Source organism: Semicossyphus pulcher, unplaced genomic scaffold (genome assembly GCF_022749685.1).
Source record: "Semicossyphus pulcher isolate SPU_LCO1_2020_fin unplaced genomic scaffold, fSemPul1.0.p SCAF_11, whole genome shotgun sequence".
Classification (NCBI taxonomy): Eukaryota; Metazoa; Chordata; class Actinopteri; order Labriformes; family Labridae; genus Semicossyphus; species Semicossyphus pulcher.
Window position 1 is genome coordinate 24,709,810 of NW_027211615.1, and position 21,111 is coordinate 24,730,920.

At 43.0% G+C, this 21,111-nt stretch overlaps 1 protein-coding gene across 1 annotated transcript in view; it reads left to right on the forward strand.

Annotated features, from left to right (window-relative positions):
• map3k5 (mitogen-activated protein kinase kinase kinase 5) overlaps nt 1-21,111 on the forward strand; it is a 96,781-nt gene that overhangs the window by 51,431 nt on the left and 24,239 nt on the right. The window contains exons 7-15 of the mRNA XM_069655400.1: nt 1,230-1,400; nt 4,034-4,146; nt 5,644-5,803; nt 7,057-7,210; nt 7,317-7,424; nt 9,147-9,199; nt 12,415-12,510; nt 15,921-16,002; nt 19,214-19,347. Of these exons, the coding sequence (XP_069511501.1) occupies nt 1,230-1,400; nt 4,034-4,146; nt 5,644-5,803; nt 7,057-7,210; nt 7,317-7,424; nt 9,147-9,199; nt 12,415-12,510; nt 15,921-16,002; nt 19,214-19,347 (1,071 nt within the window). The remainder of the gene's footprint in view (nt 1-1,229; nt 1,401-4,033; nt 4,147-5,643; nt 5,804-7,056; nt 7,211-7,316; nt 7,425-9,146; nt 9,200-12,414; nt 12,511-15,920; nt 16,003-19,213; nt 19,348-21,111) is intronic.

Genomic DNA, 21,111 nt, shown 5'->3' on the forward strand with positions numbered 1-21,111 from the left:
GTTAATGGGAGAAGGCGTGAACGTGTTACTCCCAAAACAATTTGTCCTCTTGTTGACACTCCTGTAGTTTGTATGATTATCCAAAAATAGAAATGAATGGAAGGAGTGTTTATGTAATGAATGTTAATCTATTATTCGTGTGAGGTTAAACCTTTTAAATGTTATTTAATCAATTCTCCATCCATCCAATCCAATTAAACAATTCTTATCACAAGGCTTTTTTTCATTTGTAGCAGCTAACGTCACCTTTAGACATTTGAGAGCAGTCCACAATTTAGATCAGATTAGATTAAAAAAGGAACAGCCAAAATCGATAAAGGAGATGCGAGGTATTCTGACTCCAGAGCAATGAATATAAAGTTGGCGACACGTCTCCATCTGCTCTCATTGTGTACATTTGATGCCAAAATAATTCCCGTGATAGGCGCTGCCATCTTGTGATGGTGACGTCATTTGGAGCCAGAGCTGCGCAGTGACTACTTCCGCTAACCAAAACACACACTTAACTTAAAACAGTAAGGATCCCGCACCGCGGCGTGTTTAATAGCAGAACAGCTTCTTGTGTTGGTCTGAAGCAGACGTTCACAGATATGGAAACTTCATGACTGTAGTGATTGTTTTAGATACGTCTCCTCTCTCTGTTCCTCCTCTACTCTGCTAATCCAGAACAGATCGGCTGCAGAAGCCGAATTTGTCAACAGAGCTGTCAATCATCCTTTTTACAGCATCAAATAACTAATTAAAAATAATCTTGTCAGAAAAATGAACACTTGGACGTAAATCAGCATGATAAGAACTAACTACTATGACAGAAACCACGTTTGACAAACATTTATTTGATGTGTATTTTGATTTTATAGTTGACTCATGTCCCATCTGTTAACATGGAGGAGGCGGGCTTTATGACCTATACTGCAGCCAGTCAGCAGGGGGCGATAGAGAGGGTTTGGCTTCACTTTAAGGGAGCTGTCATGTCGTCCATCTTTTTATGCAGTCTATGGTCCAAAGCATAGGTTAAACTCTAAAGACGCAATCCTACACTTCCCATAATGCAACTCAATAGGGTCTTTTCAGCTCCCTCCTGGGCTCAAGAAGATTTGATACAACTGTTTTTACAGGCTGGGCACCTTGACATTGAATTGGTGTAGTATCACTTTAAGATGACAAAGCATAGGTCAAAAAGGTCTTTGACTTTGAATGTTTAAATGTGTGTTTCTTTGTGCGTGTAGGAGGAACCTGCCGGGCGACCGACAGAAGGCTCTGGACATCATGCTGCCTCTGGTGGAGGGCGAGGAGCAGGTCGCCTCGGACATCTACTGCCTGGTGGGACGGATCTATAAGGACATGTTCCTGGAGTCTCACTTCACTGACACATCGAGCAGAGACAGCGGCACACAATGGTGAGGACGTCAGCATGTGTGTGTTTTGTATATTTCTGCTCAGACAAGTCACAGACAAACACTGATAAAAGAAAAGTTTCAAGGACCGAATGCATGAAAACATCTTCAGGGTGACTCACCTGATTGTGGCGCCGCCGTCTTAAGAGTAACTATAAATGGTTCCAAGAATAAAGAGCTTCTTAATAGCTGTCATTCAGAGGTTGAAACCCTTGTCGTGAAGCGGAATTACAAGTCTCATTGAAGCAAAAAGGCGGGCCACAGGTCAGCAAATGACAGCTCATTACAGCAGAAGCATGCAAACGTGTTACACCTTAAAGCAAACGTGCGAAACATGCAGATGTTCCGGTCCTGTCAGATAAACATAACGGGTGAGAAAAGACGACAAAACCAAGAGATTAAATGACAGTGTTTATAGTTTTAGATGAAACAAATGGAACTAATGCCTGTGCAGTTGTTAGAACTGAGTCATAATGTTGCTCTATAATGTCTATAAACTCCATGCTTCTCTACCGGAAAATGTTGGATTGCCCCCTCGAGGTGAGGAGTGAGTCTCTGCCTCTCAGGGTCTTGTTCACGAGTGAGGGTAAAATGGATCGTGAGGTTGACAAACAAGTTGGTCGACTTCGGCAGTAATGTACCAGACCGTCATGGTGAAGAGGGAGCTGAGCCTGAAGCTCGTTTATGTTCCATCCCTCACCTACAGTCATGAGCTTTGGGTAGTGACCGCAAGAGTGAGATCGCGGATGCAAGCAGCCGTATCCTCCACAGAGTTAGGGTAAGGAGGTCAGACATCCCGAGGGAGCTCGGTGTAGAGCTGCGACTCCTTCGCATTAAAGGAGCCAGTTGAGGTGGTTCGGACATCTGATCAGGATGCCTCCTGGGCGCCTCCCTGAGGAGGTTTTTTCCGGGCACGTCCAACTGGGAGAAGAACCCGGGGCAGACCCAGAGCTCACTGGAGGGATTATATAGTATATCCCATCTGGCCTGGGAACGCCTCGGGATCCCCCAGGAGGAACTGGCACACATTTCTGGGGAGAGGGATGAGGGATGTGTGGGTCAGCTTGCCTGCTGCCACCACGACCCGACGTCGGATAAGCGGAAGAAAATGGCTGGCTGGATCTATAAACTACTTTATTTTGAAATCCTTTTTTAGTCCACAAATACTGTTGCTTTTAAAGATTAATCATCATCATTACATTGTCTCTTTTTGTATCTACATTTACGCATCTATTTCAAGTTTCTTACTAAATATCATGAGGAAATTCGGTTTTAAGATATAAAATTGATTTGAAAGAATTTTGTATATTTTTTTAATATAATGTCTTCATTATCTACGGAAGCCCTAAGCGGTCATGCATACATACATTATATTTACTCCCTTTTCCCGTGATAACGAGTTATTTCTGGTCGTCTTCTCGAGATCTCGACTTATTTATCTCGTTATCTCAAGATAACGACGCTGTACCTCCAGAGTTGTAAAAGCACAAAACGAACATAGAAGCAGGCGTAACTTCCCTCATCAGTGCGGGCAATGGCAGCATGGCATGTCCTGGTCTGTAATATCACATTGAGCAGCCTGTTTTGTTTTCTAGATCGCCAGAAAATTATTCCGAGGAATTATTATTATAACGAGAAAACAACCTTTGATATCTCGAGATAATGGGCCAAATGAATCCGTTATAATGGAAAAAAACAGCTTTGTTTTCCCGAGATAACGGGGAAAATAGATCTCGAGAAAGCGAGCAGAAATGACTCGTTATCACAGGAAAAATAAATAAAATGTATGGATGCATGTCCGCTTAGGGCTTCCGTAAGTATGAGCTGAAATATCAATGATAGTATCAAATACATGTGTAAGTGTTAGTAAAGATAGTTATTGGTGTTGCTGTAAACATGCACTGGTAAAAACCTTAAAAAGACCTGTAGAAACAGTGATTTTCCAAATCTAAACTCTGAGTAGACCTCTGAGTGACGAAGCGTGATGTCGAGAGCTTTAGAAAGCGGCCTAAAATAACCCTCAGAATCTGTCTGTGCTAATGACAAACACAGAGTAAGACATGTGGAGTGTTTCCAGCACCTTGTTGAATCCAGGACTCGAGGCTGTTCAGAGGAAAATCACTCGACTCTGGCTGGTTTGCCATCTCCTCGAGAGTTGGCTGTCGTCTGAGCACGAGGAGGCTAACAATAGCTGACGGAAGTTGACTTAACAACAGAGCGGTAATAATAACACAAGGCTGATTGCCTTCATCTGCAAACTGCTCTTAAGATCTCTTATCTCTCTCCATTGAATATACCGCTCACATTATCGCGCTCCCATCTGCCTGTTATTCACAGATCCACGTCGCAGCTTGGCAGAGGAGCCCTAATAACATGCACATCCCCTTCCTCAGCTCAGCAGATTGTTCATTAAATAAATGAAATCTTTTGTTTGGCGAGGGAACTCACGGTTATGCTTTGCTGTTCTGTGGTCCCCACTCAATATGGCTGTTATTGTTTTTTCTAACTTGAAGTGTCGCAGGAAGCGAGGGAGCCCCGAGAAAGCCATCCGTTATGTCTGAGAGGCTTGGGATTTGATATGACGCATATCTTTGGTGAACACTGTTTATTAAAGTCAGTTTGTCTTCTGCGCTCAGGTTTAAAAAGGGGTTTGAGTCCGAGCCAACACTACACTCCGGGATCAACTACGCTGTTCTGCTCCTGGCAGCCGGACACCAGTTTGACACGTCCTTCGAGCTCCGCAAAGTGGGTGAGTGGACGCTAGGCTGGATGTCTGTCCTTGTTCTGCTACAGTCCATCATGATTACTAGATCCTGAAAGGTAAAGAACATTACAAGAGGAAGCTTGTGTTGTGTGAGATGCGTCTATGCATGGAAATCTGCAGATTAAAGCTGCCCTAGTGAAAAGTTTATAGCATGTATTTTTAATATTGCATGGTACCTGTTTAACACCATACAGCAGACAGAGCATTTATTTGCCAAAGAGCCAGACATTTCCACCAGGAGCTGGTGGAGACCAAAAACAGCTCAAAGAGTGACTATGACATTCCCATGCCCCGGATGGGCAGAAATTAAACTCCAAATAGACGATAGTGTTACTTTGTGTCTGCTGGATGTGTAAACAGCTAACAGCTTGCTAATCTAAAGTGGCTAATAACTCCACATTGTTCACTATCTCGAGGCTAATTGTGTCTATCTGTTGGGAGTATTTTCTGTCTGCTGTAGCCAACACCACCACTGTGAGAGCTTAAAGAAGCTCTGAAGAGCTGAGGGCACCTGCAGAATTTCATGGCAATGGTCTTTAAAATCATTAAACGGCCAGTTCGCCGATTTTCAACCTCAGTCCTATCATGCTATTATGGGGAGCTAATAATGGTTTAGGCTAACACTTCCTCAGTCTAGGACGCCCGCCTCCGATGTCATGTCTCGTTCAAATTGTCATGTTTGAAATGTAGACTGCAGACCTGAAGATTTTTTAGACGATCCACCGGTATATTCTCGGCGTATTTCTGATTCTGTAACGCTCTGAGCCATTGCCTGCAGCGAAACGGTGGTATTTCACTCAAGCATCTCTCGCTGGGCTGTTCCTTTCAGAGGGAGGGGCACAATGCATGCTGGGTGTTGTAGGAATGAGCGAAACCACAAGCTGTTTGTACAACTTTCTCCAAAGCTATGGCGCCAATTTCGAAAATATTATTGCTTTTATCGATTACAGAGAACACCAGCTTTGACTGTGGCTTTTTCCAGGGGCGAACTGCTCCTTTATGCAAACCCAGTCACATTATGTATTGTAAAAATATTGATTATAACTGCTTCAAAAATGAAACCCTGATTAGATAAAGTAATATTTCCTCCTGTTTTGCAGCATGCATGCTGTTAAGCCTTTGTTCGCCGTCTTCTCCTGAAATGTGAGGCTCAGAGGAGCTCAGGAATGTGGGAAACAGTGAAAGTAGTCCTGGGAATTGGCCTGCAGCTTCTAGCCCCATCCTCCGTCCCTCCAGACCCCGCTTACCCCTATGCCTATTCCCTTAACCTCCACCTGCCTCTCCAAATGGCTGGTTACAGCTGCAGCTTCCCTCTGCGGAAACCAAGAACATTATCAGACGCACCTTTTAACTTTTGCAGAATGTAATGGGAGATTGGCAAAAACCCAAGTCTGGGTATCAAAATCAGGATGGAAAAATAGAATCTGATCATCTCTCATTGATACAGTCTTTCAGTTGTATTAAATAACCCTTGTTTCCCAGGAGTGAAGCTGAGCAGCCTGCTGGGAAAGAAAGGCAGCCTGGACAAGCTGCAGAGCTACTGGGACGTTGGCTTCTTCCTCGGCGCCAGCATCCTGGCCTGCGACAACACCAGGGTCATCCAGGCCTCCGAGAAGCTCTTCAAACTCAAAGCCCCTATCTGGTGAGCGCACTGATATAAGTATTCATCAGATCATAACGCAGATAAACACCTTTCAGAGAGCATCCTTGAGCAACTGTGACGCTGGCCTTGAAACCACCGTGGGCATCTGTGGCCATAGATGCCAGGATTTAGTTTAATCTCCATGATGAGCAGACAATATGACAAAGAAAATCCACTTTACTCATTTGCACAGCACTCCTGTCTTAATGTGGATTTGATGAGTACACCAGCCTGGTGTCGAGACGTTAAAATGTGTTAGAAAGCAAATAATCTGCTCTGTAGAAGGAGATGATTGTCCCCAGCATGAGGCCAAAACAGGCAGTTTGACATTAAAGTAATGCAGAGGTTAGGTTGATTGTTTAAAAGGGGGGATCATGCTCATTTCAAGCTTCATATTTCACTCTGTGAAACCTGTGGAGTAGCTTAGCATCATTTACAGTTAAAAAAACTCATCATTGGTGCTCTGTGCAGGCCCTCATACAGCCTCTGCCTGAAACGACTCACTCAGCTCTGTCCCTTTAAGAAACCCCGCCCCTACAAGCCCGCTTTCTTCTGATTGGCCAGCTCTCCGAAGCCTGCTGAGGCTGCACTTTGTGACGTCACAAAGTGCAGCGTGTATAAAAAACTGTGTGGAGCCTGGCGTTCACAGCAGCCTGCATACTGAGCTGAGGGATTACTCCAACATACGTTTACCTACAGATTTGAAACTCCACCCACGTTTAGTCTGAACATCCAACATTGTAACGTTACATGTCTTAAAATGTGAAACAGCATAATACCCCCTCTTTAACTTCCTACCTTCAAAAGCTTTTTGTTTCCTGTTTTATTCTTCTTCAGTCTGTTTTATCCAGTCGTCTTGATTTTATGAGACTGTGTCAGATGTTCAACATGTGGAGGAGTTCTGTAAACAGTCTGCAGCTCCTTATTTGCAGTGCTTAAAATCCTGCTGTTCTTTGTTTGTGTTGATGCTGTGAAAACTCCTTAAGTTTCTATTAATGCCTCGAAGAAACATGAGCGTGGAAACACAAGCCCAATATATTGTTTGTTTTTCTAATGTCTTACTGTATTTTCATCAATTTAAAACATATTAAATATTCAAATTATGATGTTATTTTGTTGGTAATATCAGATATTCTTTGTTGAAAAAAGGGATGCAAATCAGCTTTTAAGTTGAAGAAGACATTTGGTTAAATAGAGATTTGGATTCTGACCTTTTTCGGGGTTTTACATCGGATAAATGTTCCTTCTTACAGGTATCTCCGCTCGCTGGTGGAAACCATCCTGATCTACCAACAGTTTAAGAAGCCCGGCGTGGAGCAGCCGGCGCCCAAACAGGAGCTGGTGGACTTCTGGATGGACTTTCTGGTGGAGGCCACAAAGAAAGACGTCTCCTCTGTGCGATTTCCCGTGAGTGACAACAATCACAAAACCATTGACCCAAAATGATGCAGCTCAGGAGCCAAATGTTGGCTAAATATTTATGATATTTACTACGCATGCGTCTCTTCTCCAGGTGTTGATATTGGAGCCCACTAAAGTGTACCAGCCTTCATATTTGTCCATTAACAAAGACGTGGACGACAACACGGTGTCTATCTGGCATGTTGCTCCTGATGACAAGGTGGGTGTCAGTCGTAGAGAACCTGCTCTTCTGCAGTTTGTCAATCCCGCCAAATTGTGTCAAGTTCTGTTACTTCCACTGCAGTTGTAAGATTCTTCTACTAGTGATAACCCATTCCTAAATGTCAGTATGTTGACTGGCAGGTTTGAGACGTCACAAACCTAAAGAGCCAATCCCGTTAATGGACAGGGTGACGCTATACATATCATTATCTGTAACCTATGGCAACCACTTCGGCGATGTGCGAGACAGCTGTAACCGTCATCGTAATTTTTGCAAACCTTTGTAAAACGTTATTACTACTAATTACTACATTTCAAGCTAGCTAAGTTTCAACAAGTTACCACTAAACGATGGCAGAGACGTGTTTTGTTTTCGCCACGGAGGGGGCGGTTGGAAATGTACATCGTGGGCGGGGCCTATGCAGATTGGGGAATTTTTAATGAGGGAGAAGGAGATGCCTTGAGAGGATACATATTTTGCAGATTTCTTAGCACATGACTGGAGCTGCTCTTTAAAACAGTCACAGTTTGGTTAGCTTTAGGCACCAACATTTCTTGGTTAGTTTAAGGAAAAGGTCATTGTTGACAAGAAGTAAGTATGGACTTTCATAAGTAACATGAACGGCCGCCTGATGTACTCCTGGATGGAAGTTACCTAAGGCAATCTTTGAGGCAACAAGTACGATACGATACGATACGATACGATATAACGACTTTATCGTCCCCTTAAGGAAATTTGTCTTGGACTCCAATGCTGCACACACCTCACTCCCAATACAGCAGCATCAGTAAATTAAAGACAATAGAAACCAACACAATCCACATGTAAACAAGAGTACATGCCAGTGAAAGACCACAAACATGTATTGCACGTAACCCATATAGTAAGAGGCAAGAAAAAATAAATAAAAAAAGAGAAATATAGGAATAAAAACATTTAAAAACATACCAGCTGATCAGTAAACAGCAGGTCTGGATAAGGAAGAGCGATACTGAGTACAGTATGCTAGCAAGTTGGGTGTTAGAAGATTGAGAGCTAAATAAAAAGTAATCTGAAATGTTTACTGCAAGTTTTAACTGTTTGGCTTGTTTAATCGTAAACGAAGCGGGTGTTTGATGGAAAATCACCACAGCCACAGAACACGCTTGCTTCTGTTCCGCGTGCATTGTCACACCTCAAAAGTTCTCTGTATCTCGCTGCGAGTGCAACAAAACTGATGCTCCACACTTTGTAGCTTTAAATAAACTTGCTAATGATTAAACCACAGATAGTCTTCACGTTTGCTAACAGAGGCGCACAAATGGATGCTGATGATCGGTTTTCCTGTTTTGTTATCTTAGTTCAGATGCTCTGCTGTGATTGTGGACTCTTGTTTCCTCTCGTGAAGTTCTTCTTATTGATTATTCTCTCATATTGTTGCACCTCTTTCCTCTCTAACATTTATAAATTAAACTGTCTTCACACCACAAACTGTGAACCTGCTGCATCAGCTGCACTGACTACATATTTTCATTTAATTCATGTGCGACAGCCATGAAATAAAACGTAATAAAAACCTCCAATGTCTTTTTATTGCTGTAAATTCAATCAGCATAAGCTACGGCTGTAATGCTATTATCACTCCGCTGTAATCAATCAGAGCGGTGATTTCCACAGGCGACACTTTGATTGAGCCGCTCCCAGAAGCTGTGCTGATATTTGTTTCTCTCTGTCCTGCAGCACAAGGGGATCCACGAGTGGAACTTCAGCGCCACGTCGGTGCGAGGTGTCAGGTCAGTGTCTGCTCTCTTTAATGACGCGATTCATATTGCAGCTGAGTGATGAGACGGAGAGCTCACACCCGTCTCCAGAGGGTGATTGGTTGGGATTTATCATCAGACAGAGAGGTGGGGAGGAAATTGTTCCGCTCCACTCTGTCTCTAAAAGTTAGCAGAGCAATATGTCAAAAGATTTCTGTCACTGAGAGCGATGTCACGACTCTTTTGAACCAACTCCGCCATGAGGTTTGTGCGCTTGTGAAGCCGCTTTCCCACTAGTCAAAAAACCCGCTAACACTCGGCTTTTTTGCTCAGTGGGAGAGGCTACAATCGGCATTCAGACCCGGGTCAAATGACTCTGCAGTAGACCCGGGTAATTATCGCCTCAGCTCTGATCGGCATTGATGGGAACACCAAACCCGGGTCGACACGTTAATCTCCGCCCCCTTTCCAGGTCGATGCTATGCCCGATGCTCCTTGTCATCTCAGCTTTCCGTCCAAGCAGCGCTTGAACATTGTTCCAAATTTGTCGGTGCCAAGTTTAATAAACAGAGTGAATGTGTAATAGATACAATAAAGACCTAACCACCGTAACATCCTCACTGTTTACTAACCCTGTTTCCGGAGCGTTTGTGACGTCAGACGGTGACGCAGAAAAGAGACTAAAAGCAGGATACTCCACTGGCAATGGGAAAAGGGACAATCAGCATTTATTAGCAGGTCTTCCCGGGTCTGAAAAACCTGCGTCAACGCGCTAAATTTTGGTGGCAAAGGGGTACAAGTGTGTTATTATTAGCATGTATGTGTTCTCGTTATTAAAAAAAGTCTGCACTGTTATTTGCAAGTATTTCTGAGGAGGTTTCAGTTACATGAGGAACATGTGAAACACCCTTCAAACTAACCTTTGTGGTGGACGGAAGCTCAGTCTGTAGGGACTTGGCTTGGGGAGTCCCGGTACGAGTGTGGAGTTTAGACTAGTTAGCCAGTTTATTTCATGGGCACTGCTGACGTGCCTGAAATGAAGCGCCGAAGGCACCACTGCTTGGGGCTCTATTGGGCTGCTCACTCTGACCTCTCTCCATTAGTGCATGTCCACAGGCTCCTGTTAGTGCATGTGTATGTTTCGGGCCTTTGTGTGTATAGCATGTTTGTAAAAACAGAGGATAAAATATATCTTCTTCTTCTTCTTCTTCAGACAGTCGTGCTGCTGTCAAGTCGTGCTGCCAAACTAATTTGCAAACTCAGCTAGCAGCTGCTAATTAGTAGCATTGATTCTCCTCAGCTGCTCTAATGTGTCGCATTTTGAGTAACACAAAAGACACCTTGAAATCCTCTTTTAGCAGATGAAAAGTCAGCAGAGAGACACATCTGTTGATCCGTAATAATTACATTTCCTGTTAAGACTTTCTCAAATCAATTTTGATATTATCTAAACATCCGCAAAAACATATTTGGGCAGGGAATTTGATCGAGGACTAATTGAGAGAGAATCATCTAGAACATACAGCTCTGGAAAAAGACCACTCCAAATGTTCTTTAAATCAGCATCTCTCTCTGCGTGTCACGGCCAGCCCAATCCAGATCTGAACCATTGAAAACCTCCTGAATGTGATCAACAGGAAGATGGATGGTCACAAGCCATCGAACAAAGAGCTGCTTAAATTTTTGCTCCAAGAGCGGCCTAACGTCACCCAACAATGTAAACGTCCTCCAAGATGCATGAAAGCTGAAATATTGATCTGTGAACTCTTCCTGAGTCAAAACATTCTGATGTTCAAACATGAACTTGTTTTCTTTGCATTATTCGAGCTCTGAAAAACCTAATTTTTGTGGATCTTTTGGTTTTCTTAACCAGTCGTCATTTTCTGCAAATAGAAGACCTAAATGAGAATATTTGATTTGGAAGTAGACCGAAACACAAACCTACAAATGGAAGAACCAGAGGAAAACTTTAATGCATGTCGTGTCTTTGTGTTTCATCTCTGCTCTCACTGTAAAACTTAATTCCCCTGCTCACTTCTCTTCAAACTAAATCGCAATGAGACAACCTGTTTGAATATAGAGCGTACAAATATATGAATATACCATTATAACAGAAATATATCAACATTAAAGCGACTGTAAGGAACATTTTGCGTCAATCTCGGTGACCCCTGTAGAAAAAAAAAACCCTCCTGCTGTCCTTTCACAGACTCACTGTGAATCTTTGCAGCGGCTGTTTTGGCGGCGTGCTGTGAGTCGCCTCTTCTGACCCTCTCACAGCTGTTACAGGCATTAAAAAATACTGTATAGAAATATTCAATGCTGTTGCTGCTGGGCTTGTTTGTCTTTGTAGGTCATGTGGAGGCTTCAGTGTGAATTTCAGTCTGTTTCATAACCAGATGAAAAGTCCTCCGGGAGCTGTAAATTCACTGACAAATGAGCAACCTCAAAATATAACAGCTGCATGCATTTACTGCTAAATATGAATATGTAAAAGACACACTATAGGGCCTATGATGTTGCATGTGCAGAGGTATGTAAGCTTGCACATGCATTGTATTAAAAGCATGCAAAGTGCAGGTGTCAAAAAGGGCACGCAGACATGTACATCACTGTGACTCACAGACTCTCTCCGAGTGCTCCATTAATACCACAGACAGTCTGCCACAGCCAGTTTCCATCATGTCTTCTGTGTGCCTCTTTTTTCCTCGGTCCTCAGAGGAATTCAGAGTCAGATGAGGGAGAAGTGGAGGGCTGTGCTCACATGTTGCTAGGGAACCACTCGTTCTCTGTGCCCACTCAGCCTGCAGACAGTCGGCAGGACACAAAAGCAGCTCTGCCAGCAACACAACGACCACACATACAGTCGCTCCGTTGTCTGGCTCCGCCGCTCCGGCCTTGGCACACCGGCTGAGGATCGGACAAGTGCTCATTTCAGCGGAAAAAAAGTTCCCATTTAGTAGTTGAATGGAAGCTCTCCAGCTTTTGTGCAGAAATCAATCGTCATTAAATGTAAGAAAAAGTCTAGAAACATCAGTGAGATATATTGTGACATCTGTGCGTCATCCACTTTGTTTTACATGTTGATAGAGTTGACGTCCATGCGCGGAGACAAAAGCGCTTTTATTTCATAGCAGAGACGTTATGCCTGATGTCATAAGTCCACTGAAAGGCTTCATTCATCCCCTCGAGTCGTGTCTGCCCTCATGTGATTATTGTCCAACTAACCGTGAACCGTTTTTCCTCAGCATCTCCAAGTTTGACGAGCGAAGTGCCTTCCTCTACGTGCTCCACAATGCAGAGGACTTCCAGATCTACTTCTGCACAGAGATGCACTGTAAAAGGTCGGTTTGTTTGAACTCATGACGCTTAATGTGATAAAAATTGTTTAATGACCAAATCCAATTACGTTTAGATCCATGCTATTAGGTTTTATGAGCCAGTAATAAAAGATTAACTCAAACACAAAACACACCAATTTATTAACTAAGGTGCAAAGTGTTGAAAGAGGATTAAAACATAAAGAAGAGGCTCTTTTTAAAGAATAAACTGTCAACATGAGTAACAATCTACAGCCACTTGGGGCGCTGGTTTAGCTCAGTGGGTAGAGCAGTCGCCCGCATACAGAGGCTACAGTCCTAGACACAGCGGCCACAGGCTCGACTCCCACCCTCAGCCCTTTGCTGCATGTCATCCCCCGCTCTCTCCTCCCCATATTCCCCGACTCTCTTCAGCTGTCCTGTCTGATAAAGGCAAAAATGGCCCAAAACAATCTAAGCCACGAAAGCTTCTCTCTGAGGTTGTGCTTTGACTTTCACGGAAAAATTCCCAAGCGGCGCCCAGTTAGTGACGCGTTTCCATCAGCCAGCAGTGGTTGGTCTGCCAGAGAGGGTAGGCGGAGCTAAGCGGCTGCTTTTCCACTCTCTGCAAGTGTTGCGAGTAAACAGTAATCTACTATGGCTGAACAAACAAAGAAAAGATGGATGACTACAGATACAACTTAAAAAATAAGTGAAAATCCAAAGAAGAAGAAACAAACTCGACGCTCAGATGAAGCAAACTGTCTGAAAAGGAAAGCGACCGTCAGCCAGGAAAATCAAGAGTTACAACCGGAGCCGACCGTGGACGTCACACATGCAGCACTGTCTGGATATCTGGGAAGTGTGCTCCCACAATTACTCCGGCTTCCTCCGACACTCCAAAGACATGCGCATTAGGTTCTTTGGTGATCCTAAAATTGCCCGTAGGTGTGAGTGTGAGCGTGAAAGGTTGTCTGTTTCTATGTCAGCCCTATGATTGACAGGCGATCAGTCCAGGGTGTAACCCCGCCTCTCGCCCAGTGACAGCTGAGATAGGCTCCAGCCCCCCATGCGACCCTGATCAGGATAAGCGGTATAGATGATGGATGAAGTTTCCACACACCAGTAGCACTTTGAGGTTCAGTTTGATATAAACGGGTATCGAACCGGCAACAAATGATTGACAACCTGCACTAACAATCATTATTACCCAAAAGAAATTCAAATTTTATTCCTAAAAACCCAGCCCACTGAGCCTACATCTGATTTTTCAGACATATATTTTATCATAAATATTTATGTCAGTCTACAAAGACTGCAAACTTCCTCCCTCAGGTGTGAGTTTATTTCTTCCCTGTTTGTACCTAACCCCACAGACACAGTTGTCAGCTCTGTACTCAGGTGGCAAATATCTCACTTTCATGTCAGCACGAGCACACCTTGTCTCCTTCCTGCACCCTCGTGTTCCTCGCTGGCTGCTCAGCTAAGCACAGAGTGTTCAGACTTGTGACTCTCACATCAGACGCTCCCGAGCTCTTCCAGTTCCATTATGTGGAGTGTGAGAGTCAGTGAGTCATGCCTGCTGTTGTTGTGATGCTGCTCTCCTTAAACACAAAGCAAAAGGAGTGACAGCGGGGAAGGGAGGGGCGAGGAAAGGTGAGAGAGGAGGAAAGTCGACGAAAGGTGGATAGACAGAGGAAGAGATGCAGCCTGATTATGCAAAAGCATGATCGGCATGTGTGCACGCACGAACACACGTGTCTCACAGAACACCTGCAGGCATGCTGTGTGTGACAGCATGATGAGGTGACGTGCTGATTCACAGCTTGTGTGCGGCGACAGTGATAAAGGTCATTATGTGTATGTGTGGGAGGTGTGCATGTAAACATACTGCACCCCTTCTGGATAGGACTATCAGTTAAATACCACCACTCACTATCACAATATGTGCCTGATGGATCTCAGACAACATGTGCGAAAATGTGCGTTAAATGGGTCTAACTTGATTCACTCTGGATATAAAAGATATTCAATGAGCCATGAGCGCTTTTATGCATCATTTCTGTACATGCACTTTGTTTTTGTGTCATGAAATATGCTTAACAAAGTGCGTGATGTGGGAATCATGTAAATGTTACTATTGTAGCGTTGCGGGGTAGCTAGGCGGATGGAGGAAGAACGAGGTAGAGGCGATGTGCGCTGCTCGCTCAACAAAGCCCAGCTTTATTTCCTTGCCACAGCAACAGCTAACCCGAGGTCGAGGTGTCCCCGGAAAACTGCTACCGGCTAACTGCTTTTCTCACTCAGCACTCGCTCAACATGCGTCTTCTCTTTCCCAGAGCGCCGAACTTAAAGGAGCAGTTCACCCCTGTAAAAAGCCACTGTCAGTCAAAGCTGGTGTTCTCTGTAATCGATAGAAGCAATAATATTTGAATTGGCGCCATAGCTGCGGAGAAAGTTGCACAAACAGCTCGTGGTTTCGTCCATTCTACATTCCTACAACACCCAGCATGCATTGCGCCGCTCCCTCTGAAAGGAACGGCCCAGCGAGAGACGCTGGAGTGAAATACTACCGTTTTGCTGCAGGCAATGGCTCAGAGCGGTACAGAATATACCGGTGGATCGTCTAAAAAATCTTCAGGTCTGCTGTCTACATCTCAAACCTGACGATTTTGTACGAGACATGACATCGGAGGCAGGCATCCGAGATTTAGGAAGTGTAGTTTTGCCTCCGCCAGATGACACGTTTAACGTAGTCTGGCGGAGGTTTTCCAGGGCCCATTGGAGAAGTGGATAGCATTCTCCAAAGGAACGAAAAAGGAGGAGTGAAAATGCATTTTTTCCTACCATAATGGCATTAGCTCCCCATAATAGCATGACAGGACTGAGGTTGAAAATTGGCGAACTGGCCCTTTAAAAGTAGCTTTATAACAATAACTTCCTCTTCCCTACCCAGGAAGTACTTCTCAGCCAATTACCGACTACGGTGGACACCTCCCTCAATAAACAACTGCAAAACAACAGCAAACGTACACAGGAACTCAAACCCAGCGTTACACTATTAAATAAATAGAATTTTACAAGTTATGTATACTTAAAACCTTTTAAATGCAGGCTGTCCAATTTTAGATTTGTTTGGTAAATGTTGTCCCACCGTGGCGTGCAGCAACTGGTTTTTCAAAATTAAAGTATATTTTTAAGAGAAAAGAAAAAGATGAAAAGAAGCATAATGGAGAAATAAAGATAGAAAAGGGAAGGAGAAATACAATACAGCTATTAAAATTCAATAAAACAAAACACTTACGTGAGAACAATTTTGTTTCTTGAAAATATATTGTCCCATTTTCAACTCATTGTGCACGCACCGCTGTATATGTCTAAGCACTCTAACAAAGCTGTGTGAATATGCTGTGTGTTCATCTGTGAGTTGGACTGATGAGAATTTCCTTTTGCAGGTTCTGCGATCTGGTCAACAGCATAACAGAGGAGGCCTGGAAAGGTCCAGAGGAGGGAGACTGTGACACGGACGCCTTAGAGGTGAGAGGACTGGGGACTAGATTCTCTCCCATGTTTACTCTGTTAGCCGTAAAAATATAATAATATTATATTTACATTTTTAGAGTCCGTTTTTGAAGCTTAAAAATTCATTCCTATAGTTGAGTCACTGGTGTACCAGAGCTAGTTGACATCTCACAAACAGTCAGGGAATTTTCCTTAAAGAGGGGGTATTATGCTGTTTCACATTTTAAGACATATATATATATATAATGTTACAATGTTGGATGTTCAGACTAAACCTGCGTGAAGTTTCAAATCTGTAGGTAAAAGTATGGTGGAATAATCCCCAGGCTTCTCAGCTCAGTCACAAAGTGCAGCCTTCAGAGCTGGCCAATCAGAAGAAAGCGAGCTTGTAGGGGCGGGGTTTCTTAAAGGGACAGAGCTGACTGAGTCGTTTCAGGCAGAGGCTGTATGACGGCCTGCACAGAGCACTAGTGTGAGAAACATGAGGAGTTCTTTAAGTGTAAATGATGCTAAGCTACTCCACAGGTATCACAGAGTGAAATGTGAAGCTTGAAATTAGCATAATACCCCCCCTTTAAAAACAATGTAAAGATTCTTACAAAAGTGATCCCTCTCAAGCATCATTTATGACGGACATATCTTTATGTGGTGGTGTCTCTATCTGCAGAGACCCTGCCCCATGCCTGTATTTTCATATAAGCTTTTGGACAGTTGCTCTGTAGGACTCTACCAAAATGTAGCAACCAAGTTCCAGATTGCAAGCACGCATGCAAAAGGAAGACACTAGTATCATTGAGCTGCAGAGGAAGAGCCAACTTTGTATGCTATGTTTACATCACTGTCAAATACCTCCCATTCTGCCTTTGATGAAGCCTGTAATTAAAAGGAAGTAAACCTCATGAACCGCTGATATCAGGAACCTAACGTGTTACCACAAAGGATTCCCCTTACACAATCGAAATCACGTACCAGGGATCTGAAAACACCAGATTGGGTGAAGATTCATTAAAACAGAAAACTTCCTCATTCTTCAATGATGCAACTCTTTTTCAATGCACAAGTGCCAAGACACAATGTACCTGCTACATCCTGTTGTGACTCTGCGGTGCACATTGCCTGCTGGTAAAATGTCACAGGAAACTTAATGAGTTGTGGTGTTTCCATCAAAAATGTGCATTAATTATAGAAGGAAAAATCACAGACCACAAAACCATCTTTCAATAGTTAATAAGTAAACAGAGAAGTTTCTTTTCATCTGTTTTTTATGCTTCATTAAAAGACAAAAAAACTAAGAACTTAAAAGTTGATGATATGAAATAATAATTTCCCCTCTCTTTTTATGTCTTTGGGCCAAAATGTTGTATTAATTCACGATTTCCATGCAGGTTTTCTAATTCAGTTCATCCCAATTTACATTATAATAAGTGGATCAAAACCCAGCTGCACACCCGGGCTACATGAGCAGGAACCTGCTGGGATAAGACCTGGATCTGTGTGTTTGCTTTGTACACTCTGACAGCACAGACCAGACACCTGCTGCTGCGTTCACCTGTCGCCCCAGCGCAGCCTCGGGAAAAGAAAAGATAATTACCCCAAATTGTGCCGCGCCCTTTGAGACTCAGCGGAGTGGCAGAGATCAAATGTCGAACGGGTTTTATGTACGTCTGTGTTTGATGTAACGTAAGAATCATCGGCCTGATTTTGGTTTGTTTCCGGCCTTTACTTTCGCTTTAGAACACAACCTGTCCTAAAACTGCAGTCTGAGCCTGTTTACAGTAAACATTAGTCACATGATTCATAGAGAAAAGTATGTTTGTTGAGCTTTTCTTACTTAGGTTTCTTTAAGGCAGAGAAAAAAAACATATTCAATAAAGGTTTTTAACAAAATAGTTATCGGAGAAATTTGTTGGGGATAAAAAGAACACAAAAAAGACACACAATGCAACTGGAACAAGGGAACAATACTCTTGCAAAGAATGTTAAGAAACATGTAATAAACAGAAACATAAAAGGTGTCAATTTCAAAGCCCCCCTTCAGTGAAAATCAGGTGTTTAACCTTGTAAACATCTCCATGTGGTGTTTCTCATGTGCTACAAGACATATCATAAGCAGTCCTCTCCATGGCTGGGCCTGTCTGCTTTTAAACTGCAGTGTACCAAGGACAGGCTGAACAACACGTTTTCAGATTGGCAGGTTTGAGACGTCACAAACCTAAGGAGCCAATCCTGTTAATGGGCGGGGTGACGCTATGCATATCATTATGTGTAACCTATGGCAACCACTTCGGCGACGAGCAAGCCAGCTGTAACCGTCATCGTAATTTTTGCAAACTCACTACTGACTGCTAACGTTAACGTTACTACTACTAATTACTAGTTGCCACTAAACGATGGCAGAGACGTGTTTTGTTTTTGCGACGGAGGGGGCGGTTGGAAATGTGCATAGTGGGCGGGGCCTATGCAGACTGAGGAATATTTAACAAGGGAGAAGGAGGAGATGCCTTGGGAGGTAATGAAACATATTTTGCAGGGGAAAAAACATATCGGACACAATTTATTATTTCAAGCAGAACATTTTATGTCTTAAACATGACGGGAGCTGCTCTTTAAACAGTTTTAAAAAAAGAAATATCCATGAAATTGTTTGACTCATTTTGAAGACTCACATGAACTTTACAGTAACATGGAAGCAAAGAAAAATCCTTTTACGCACCCTGGGATTGGAATGAGCTTGTAAATACCTTTACCTGTGAATCACACACCTTTAAATGTGTTTTACAAACTGCCCTGAAGGCAACATGTTGCTGCTTTAAATGGTCCATGATTTAAGGTGGAATGTGTGATGAATATTGCTGGTATGGTTCGTGCACCTCTCTTCCTTTATTAGCCTTTTTCCTTTACTATTTCTCACGTGTTGCTTTAATGTATTTTATGTATTTTATGTCGGCCTGTTTCTTTAGCGTTTTAAAATAACAGTTGCAGTTTAAACAGTAAAAATGCAGCTTAAATGGTTACTGTTTATTGTTTAATAGAATTAGATTTTTGTAACCAGATGTAACAAAATTACCTGTGATCAAACACTAATCTACTACAGGCGTAGTTACAAGAACATCTAGGTCTTCACAGTGAGTGTTTAAAATAAGCTGATATGACATTGAAATCTTTAATTATCCCTTTGACACATTTTATCTATTTCACCTGCTGTTGCGTGCTCTTATCTCTGCAGTACGACTATGAGTACGACGAGCACGGAGAGAGGGTGGTTCTGGGAAAAGGCACATTTGGAGTCGTGTACGCCGGCCGAGACCTCAGCAACCAGGTCCGCCTGGCCATCAAAGAGATACCAGAGAGAGACAGCAGGTGAGAAACTGCACAGGATGACGAGGGAAAGGACAAGTGGTTCTCTTTTATTCTTTGTCACTCTGAAAGTTACCTGACCCTACGTCAAGGGCTTTTGATTTGTTGAAGCGTCCAAAGGTATTTTTGTTTGTGCTGGTCAATAACGCTCCTTGAAAACTGACTAAAATCATTTGCAAATAACCCCAAAACCCTTCAAAACTAACAAAAACAATTGGTCAAATTTTACTGTTTCAGTGTTTGATTGTTTACCTTGATGTTCGATGACTTCTTGCTCTCTCTGTACAAAGACAAACAGCTCGTAAAACATTGCCCTTTTGTACAACTCCTCCAGTGCCCTTAGGTCATCTGTGAATGAATCATTGTTGCTACAGTAGCATCACACAAAGATGTCATATTTGTTCAGAGGATATTTTATAAACAATGGTAAGATTGTGAAGCTGCTGGTCTTTAAAGGAATCCACAATTCGTTCTGATGTCCACGATCACGTTTAATCTTCACAGAAGACTCATGAACACTGAAAACTACAAAATAAAAAAGCCACATTTAGCTTAAAATAACGATGAAACAAACACTCGGACTCTTTTTTTTCTTACAAATAAAGTTAAACAGCACATTGACCAGTTCCAATAATCAGTAGTTACCGTGTTGGCCTGGGAGACCAACACAAAAGATAAACAAAAGACAGACGGGATCAAAAAGTTACTGGGTCTTGGAGGACCTGCGTGCAGCATGGTCACATGACCAACAACGAAACTTTATTATCCAGGACGAACACGACAAAGAAATAACATAATACCTTTGACTTGACAACATAACCGACATAACAGTGCTTCATGACTGCATACCGAGGTAAAATAATCTTTAACGTGGAAAAGGTATGTTTATTAACTCTCGTCGTTGTCATGGCAACGTGTCCCGTTACAATTTTACAATGTTACAATTTCATTTAGCAGACGCTTTTGTCCAAAGCAACAAACACCTGAGAGTTAATACAACACAATGTGATCGGACACTGGTGCCAACAGGTGTTGGTGTATAGGGCGTTTTTTTTTTTATATAATAATAATCATCATCAGCAACATCAGCAAGATCAGTATAGTCATCATCATCATCATGAAAAATCTAGTCAGCATAAACTACATCCTCGATGTCATCATCAATAGCATCATTAAGGTCAGAGGTGTTCTTAAAGAGCTGGGTCTTTAGCTTCTTCTTAAAGGTGAAAGGGACTTGAATGTATTTTGGTAGCTCGTTCCACCACCGGGGGACGACTGAGGAGAAGAGTCTAGTTAGAGACTTAGGGCCCTGTTGTGATGGGAGCACCAGGCCTGGATGAGGGCGTTCAGGTAGGCAGGAGCCATTTTTGTTGCTGTTTTGTAAGCAAGCGACAGAGGCAGGTTGCTTTGGAATGAGTTCAGCACGTTCACGTTCAGGGGAGGATAAATGCCTTTAATTTGGAGCCACTTTCTGGACATATGTAACATTTTAAATCTTCTATTTGTCATCCTTTGCTAAAATAAAACTACACCCTGAATGTAAACATGCGTCTTAGCTGTTAAAGCCTCATCATGTTCAGTGTCGTTAGCCTCTGACTGAGAGCGTGAAGCAGAGAGCAGCAGACTCCCCGCTGGTATCTGGTTGTCAGTAGGCCGGTGTCCACCTGATGGACTGCTCACTGGAGTTGAATTCCCACCACCGTCTCCTCTTAGCTCTGTACCTCCCTGTCTCGAGTTGCATGACTCTCTTTCAGACTAGGTGATTCC